This window comes from Fulmarus glacialis, unplaced genomic scaffold (genome assembly GCF_000690835.1).
Source record: "Fulmarus glacialis isolate BGI_N327 unplaced genomic scaffold, ASM69083v1 scaffold8354, whole genome shotgun sequence".
NCBI lineage: Eukaryota > Metazoa > Chordata > Aves > Procellariiformes > Procellariidae > Fulmarus > Fulmarus glacialis.
Window position 1 is genome coordinate 50,089 of NW_009209877.1, and position 7,559 is coordinate 57,647.

General features: G+C 38.2%; 1 protein-coding gene across 2 annotated transcripts in view; it reads left to right on the top strand.

The window, feature by feature from the left end:
• Positions 1 to 5,287, top strand: part of TEX2 (testis expressed 2) — a 30,758-nt gene extending 25,471 nt beyond the window's left edge. For both annotated transcript variants that reach the window (XM_009576974.1, XM_009576973.1), the window contains exons 8-11: positions 939 to 1,061; positions 3,112 to 3,321; positions 3,556 to 3,676; positions 4,518 to 5,287. In XM_009576974.1, the coding sequence (XP_009575269.1) occupies positions 939 to 1,061; positions 3,112 to 3,321; positions 3,556 to 3,676; positions 4,518 to 4,640 (577 nt within the window). In that variant the 3' untranslated portion in view covers positions 4,641 to 5,287. The remainder of the gene's footprint in view (positions 1 to 938; positions 1,062 to 3,111; positions 3,322 to 3,555; positions 3,677 to 4,517) is intronic.
• The last annotated feature ends 2,272 nt before the right edge of the window (positions 5,288 to 7,559 follow it).

The following is a 7,559-nucleotide window of genomic DNA, read 5'->3' on the forward strand; positions in this document are numbered from 1 at the left end:
GGCAAAGATACTAAAGGGAGATTATAGCCTAAATTTGTATGGGACAAAAGTATCTCTGCAAAACGTCTAAGAAATATAACTTCCCAGGGTTATGTTAGACTACTTCTGTTAATAAAATTGCCTTTTTTCTACACAAAATTGGTAAGTGATGACACACACTGTAGCTACAGCAAGGTGAATCGCTAGTTTGAGACAACTTTGCCAGTGTGAGCATCGTGCGTTTCCTTTTGGAGGCAGGTGACAAAGATCTGATTCTCTTTTGCTTTGCTCCTGTTACCATTGCTGGAGATACGTCTACGCTGCTAAGATTGCATGTGTGTGTGAGTAGACAACATGGAATTTATTGACTTGGGTTAAAAGTGCTGTGAAGATAAGGTATAGACGTTGTGAAGATAAGGTATATATGTTGGCACCTCAGTTAACATCTCCAAGGGATTCTGGGATTCAATTGGTAGACGATGTCGTTTTAAGTTGGAGTCCTATGTTTGCTTTTAGTACAAGACAGAATCGCATGTTCTCATCTTTCAATTTAAAAGCATGTCTTTGTCAGAGTTTTAAAAACAAACAAAAAAAACCTGTCCAGCCTGCATACTGCTCAACTTTCATGGAAAGCCATGAGCAGCAAGAGAGATGCTTTCAAATGTATTTCAGATAATCTCCACATTTGATTTGAATATGTAGAATAGCCATTCCCCTGCCATCCTTTTTTATGCAGGATTACATTCCACTGCAGAAAACAAATTTTCTGTTTTGAAGCTAGTTCTGGCAGACTGGCTTCAGAGTGGGTTTGGTTTTGTTCTTTTAGATAGAGTTTATAAAAGAGGGGAGAGGACATTTCAGAGTCTCCAACAGAAATACATGTAATGTCAGCCAAAGCTGTACACGATGAATAGCTATTTAAGAATATTACATTTGACCTGGCAATTGCATTGTTTCAGTTTCAGGCCAAGGGCGTATTGTCTTGCAGACAGTGATGAGGAATCCTCCAGCGCTGGGTCTTCAGAAGAGGATGATGCTCCTGAATTGGCAGGAGAGAAGCAGGTGACTCCAGGAGCAGAAGGGTGAGCTGTGAACATGGCCTTTGTTAATGCTTTCCTCCCCACCGCATTTCCAGACTTAGTGTAACTGATATCTTGGTCCAGTCCTATAATGCTCATGGTCACACAGGATGTCAGAGTGTGAGTATATCCAAGCAATTAAACAAACACAACTCACCCATTTCTAGAGCAAAGAGCAGCGATCAAGCCATGTACTACAGGCTGAAAGGAAGCTGCTCTGCTGAGTGTTTTACCATGCTGGGAGCATTGTTCACCATACAGCACTTCCGCAGAGTGACCTGTACAGTGCTCCATTTGACACTTGCTAATGCCTTCACTATTAGATTACAGAGAGAGCCAAGTCTTTAGGCCAGAGAACCTGTGGGGACCTTCCCCAGCATGCCTTGCCTGGTGGCAGAGCCAAGAACAGGATTTTGTGTGTGAACTTGAAATACTTACTTTGTATACAGTATTATACCCATACTGATCCTGCTGATCCCGTATTTCCTGTGTGTTCTTTTCTTTAAGAAAACAACTGTTATTCAAGCCTAGTTTTCTTGCGTAGGGTTTCGTGGTTTGTTTTGGTTTGGTTTTCTTCTTCTTCTTTTTTTTTTTTTTTTTTTTTTTTTTTTTCCTTCTTTCTTATTGAAGGGCTTTGAGTTTCTGGGCTATGCAATACTGCCCTCTGATGCTGTGCAAGAATTTTAAAGAAAATTTTCTAATGTCAGTTTTGCCACGTCATTCCTTGTTTTGGCTGCTGTTCTGATTTTTTTGCTTTTTACATCTGATTGAAATTATGCCATGCAATGAGAAATCCGTAGTAACACTGAAATGTCTCAGGCAATCACAATGTTTCCTATGTCTGAACACATCTCAGTGGTTTTACAGTGAATATACCAAAAGACTCCATGATACGTTCAAAACGTTCAAGGGAATTTCCTTGGAGTTTTACTCCTAAAACCTTTTGAAAACTATATGATGAATTGTTGGAATTATTTCAGTAGATGCATTTCATATCTTTAAAAAAATATATAGATCATATAAAGAACTCTCAAGAACAAAGAATTTTAAAGTAAAATACTGGAAGAATTCCTTACACCTTTCAAAAATCTGCATTACTACCAGTATAGAATCTGATGAGGGAGTAACTACTTTATCTGAGTAAAGTTACAGCTAGTATAAAATCCAAAAGCTGAAATTAATTCACCACTTTTATTATAAGCTGAGGAGTTTCTTGTCTTAACTCATGCCAAGGAGAAAGTTCTGTAAAAGGCTGGATAAACATGAACTTTTTGCAGGATAGGAATATGTTATTTCTTTAGCAAGGCTATCTCTGCTACATAACATCAAGAGCCACAATTAGGTACAATATAGTATGTGAAAATATCAAATATGCTATTCTTAGAGTATATATTTCTGAAATGGGATAGATGTGAGAAAGACATATTCATTCCTTAAAGGATCTGTTTTAAAAGCTAGGATGCCATCTGACACTATTGCCAGGAAAAGTAGCCTCTTTTTGCAGGCATAGTTCGCCATTTTTGGAATATCATTCCACCCACTGCCAAAATCGCCTTCCTCTTCTTTTTCGCCACCTTTATACTCGTTGTAAATGCTGCAGTACCTTAAAATGAAAACCTTTTTGTTCAACACACACTGTTTAATAGATTAGACATGATGGTTGGGCCTCTATGCTGATACGTGCATATGTCTGGGTGCATCTGTGTCTTGACAATTTTGTTAGAAAATTGTTAGGTTGTCACTTCTCATGCCAGCTTTCTGGCATAAATGATGTAAGTATATTTGCAATTTTAAAAAATGTTGCATTTCCAATGCCATCTGGGAAGGAGGAGTGTTCAGACTGGACAGAATTTCTGCCAGACACTTGTAGCTGACAGAGTACGGCTGCTGTGTGCAGGCTCTGGTGGGTACTGCTTGGACATGTGAATACGTATCTGTTTAGAATTTTTATGTCAAAAACTAATGATTTAATAGGAAATCCACGGGTGTCTTAGCAAACAATAGGTTTAAGAAAATTACCTTGATGTACTCTTTTTCTATTCTCTATCTAAAGGTATGTTGGAGGACATCGAGCAAGTAAGATCATGAGAATTGTGGATAAAATTACTAAGTCAAAATACTTTCAGAAAGCAACAGAGACTGAGTTTATTAAGAAGAAAATTGAAGAGGTCTCCAATACTCCATTGCTGCTAACAGTTGAAGTACAAGAGTGCAAAGGAACGCTAGTAATTAACATTCCACCTCCACCTACTGACAGAATATGGTAAGAGGAACTTAACTGCAGAACTGGGCAATGTTTAAGGTGTGTGCTACCTAAGGGACTGCAACTAAGAAAAAAGGTAAAGTGTAGCTGAAATGAGTTCTGGAAGACGTGCAATACAAACTAGTTGTAAATGAGGTAGGAACTGCTATTAAGAGAACATTGACAGTTAACACATTTAAGTATATGCTTCATTGGAGTGTTTATAATAAAATCTGTTCTGTGTACTCTCCTAAGGTATGGCTTTCGAAGACCTCCCTACCTGGAGTTAAAAGCTCGGCCAAAACTTGGTGAGAGAGAAGTGACTCTCGTTCATGTAACTGACTGGATAGAGAGGAAACTAGAACAAGAGTTTCAGGTGTGTTTCCTTTACATTTTCATTTCATTAATGATCGTTTTGGTCTATTAGAGGGGTGGGTTTTTAAATTTCTTTTTTTCCCCTATTTCATTCAAGACTAGTCGGTCTGCTCCTGTTCAATGGAAAGGATGTAAAGAACTCAGCTGAAACTGACTTCTGGGATGGTCTCAAGACCATGTGTAGACCTGGATGGAAATCTGGTTTAGCACTAGTCAGAATGATTTTAGAGATGAAAATGCCATTTCTTTGAAATAGGTACTATGTCAGAATTTGTAGTACTTAAATAAAAACATGATCCTGGGTGTTCTTAGATGATAGAGGGCCAAACTGTTGTCTAAAATTAAGAACAGATGAGGCAGTAAGGTGTCCTGTTACTACTTCCTTTAAAATAAAATAATTTTTAAAAATCACATTGACTGTAGTGCAAAATAGGAAAAAACCTCCAAATTTACAAATACTTGTAGGATGGGAAAACAGTTTACTGACCAGATTCATTCCGGACCCCAACCTGTACAATCAACCAGAAATCAAAACTGCTTATTTCATTAAAAGTACAGTTTGAATGTTATGGGTAAGAGCTGAGAAAGGATCAGAGTTAAGAAAAGTTGGTATGTTTCCTGTAGTTCATTTCAATTTCATGGGAAGTGCAGAGATCTTCATATTTCGGAGCTTGAGTTAAAGGACACTGTAGGGCTTCAGTATGGGCATTGACTCAAACAATGCTGAACTCAAGAACCTTCTATCTGGAAATTTGTTGCATTTTTTAACTAAACAAATCAGAAAACTAAGGTTTCAAGTGGCATATGAAATGTAACTTGATTTAATTGCATCTTTTTCACAGAAAATCTTTGTCATGCCAAACATGGATGATGTTTATATTCCTTTAATGCACTCGGCCATGGATCCCCGCTCCTCTACATGCCCTCCTAAAGATCAGATCACAGAGGCCCCTGATCAACCATGACATGTGAAGACTCTTGCAGTTTACAGTATTATAAAAGTTACTCTCATGGTTTTATAAACTGTGCTGTAGTTCTCATCCTTAATTTGTGCCACTTTCCCCCTCCCCCAAGGACTGCCTATAACCATGCCCTTGCGCTCACTTGCCTGGTTATTGTTCCTGTGTACTTCAGCTACATGAAGTTTCATTCCATTAAGCAGTTGATTTATTGTTGTACTGGCTGCCATCAGGATTTTCACTCGGAGGCTAAGATGACCTGTTCTTTGGGGGAGGGAGGAGGAACCTAACTGTAATAGATCGAGGAGCTTGATGACACACCTTTTGTTCAGCTTATGTTTTCATGCTATGTTAATGTGCATTAAAGCATTGAAAGGTTGTTTGGCAGCAAAGGAACTGCGTGCCAAATGGAAAAAATCCTAAATAAGGAATGAATTTATAAAACTGGAAGAGTATTTTTCTTTCTCAGGCAGTTGGAGGTGTAGAATGAACTGTTTTATGTTCTTTCACTTCTGCAGTCAATAGCTTGTGTCAAGCAATCGAAATATGAAATGCTTTCAGGATAAAAGAATGTAAATTGGATGTATAGGTAATATTGTGATTCAATGTGGTATATACATATTACTTTTTTCATACAGAACTTGTGCATTTTTTTTGGGAAGCAAGTAGCCATAAAACACACACAACTATCAGTGAAGGTGGGACTGTCAGCTTTTTGCAAATGGGGAGAAAAAAGTTGGTAAAGCCATGAGACCAAACCATAGCAAGCCGCCTTATAGTGAGGTACAATCACTTGGTTCATGATTAATTCTGAATGTTTATAAAGACATGAGCACACACATGAAATGTCTAATACTGCACATTACCAGTAGTACTTAGTTACCCTACTGTGTATAGAGCCTCTTGCTACAATGAAACACACCAAGTTTTTTCTTATAGGAGAGTTTGTTGCTGTGAGTCTTTTCCATTGCACTGTGTTTACACGCAAAGCATGGGACCAAATTCTCATGTTACAGCTGTGTAACTCCAGGCATCAAATTGCTTAATGTTTGTGAAAACAGCTGTGACTGAAAGATTTTGACCCCCATGCATTGGTTTTTTGGACTTTGTGGAATAGGAATTCAAGCATTGCAGTTATTCAAGCCGATCGCCATGTAATTAAAGACTGTTTCTGCTAATTAATGGCCAAAACTAAAGGGGGAGGAGGAACTGCCTTTTATTTCTATCTGGTGTAACGATTCAAGACTAAATGTATGCAGTAAATTCAATATTTGAACACTACATATCCGCTATTTAACACATGTAATATTTTTCTGATACTCAGTGTTGCCAACTGTTCATGGATGTCAGAAAATGTTTTCGTTTACAAAGAAGGTGAGTTTTGGCTCTCCTTTTATAACATGATTTGCTTTTTTTTAGAAGTAATTTTTTAAAAACTTTTTTGTACGTTGTGTTGTCACATTTGATGTAAATCAAAATTTCCATGTGTAACTTGATGATTTACCATCTCTAAATGAAGCTATTATATTGAAGGTTTTTTAAACAGCACCTTGCCTGAAACATAAAGGAAAACTAGCATTTAATATATTTAAAATTAATTCTATATTTGAACACCTATTTTGGTTACCTTTAATTGAAATATTAGTAGGTTATATTTGTTACCTAAACTCCTCCTTGACCATTCCAGGCTGTGTATATTCTGGGGTTTGCTCTGATTATGTAGGCATTATTTGCCTTTCATGAAGTCTGCATGTCTTGTACGCAGGTCTTTTATATGATTTAATTTCTATGTGCAATAACTGAAGTCAAAGGACTAGATGCACTAATGTGTAAACAGATTTAGACTTACTACACAAGATTGTCATATTGCACTTCATAAACTGTGGGTAACTACAATCTGCTTGCTTTGTTTTATTAAATAAATTTATCCCATATCAAACAATTATTCAGTTAAAATTTATTTGTACATAGTGCTTAGCCATTATCTTCTGCAAGTTGTTTGAAAAACTTCATTAGAAAGGCACCTTGTTAATATGAGAGTGTACTATGTGCTTTTCAGATTTTTTTTAATATACCTGAGTTGCACTTGGTTATGGCATATGATGACTTTAGGGTTAACCAATGCTGAGACTGTTCTAGCTCTATAAGGAAAAGCTTAAATTGAGTAATTTTACTGTAGTGAAGAGAAACTAAATTTCACTGCAGCAGTTGGTATTCACATGAAGAACATGCTTTAAAAACTTTAATTTTGCACCTCTGTAAACTTTGAAATGATTACCAGGAATTACAGAACAGAGGTGACATGCAGTACCCTCTGTAGTAGGTTTGGTGGTTGAAAGCCTCTCCGAGCTTAAGCAGCTTCTTTTACAGCCTTCCTAGACTTGGCTACTATGGTACGTCCAATCCTGTCACCAGTGTGGGTATAGATGCAACTTTTCTAAATCAACCTACATTGCATACCTCTAGCTTCTCTGCCTGCAGGAGAGCACAAGCACAGCTCTTAACATACAGAAAAGATGGAGGCCCTTTAAATAGCTGCAGCTTAGATTAGTGGAGTCGAATTCCCGTTTTGTTACAAGTTCTCTTTCGCTGTGCTCATAAAGACACCCAGCACTGGATGCTTTTCTCCTACTTAATAGCTAGCTCACCTTCACCCAGGCACTTTACTCCTGCAGCAGCTAGGCAGGAATCCCCCGGCTTTTGCTACTTGCTCCCTTTACCCTAACCTACTTCAGGACAAAACCAGTGCAGTGGTCTGGGCTGGGTTAAAGCCATGCCGAATGAACCCGTAGAGCACGGTAACCTGGATCCCTGTCACCCCGGTATTACCCTCTCCCCTCATAACACGCCGAGTCCCAGAGCCGTGGGCTCCCATCCCGGTGAGGCCAGGAGAGTACCGGAGCGCACCCTGGCCCTCTTCCCGAG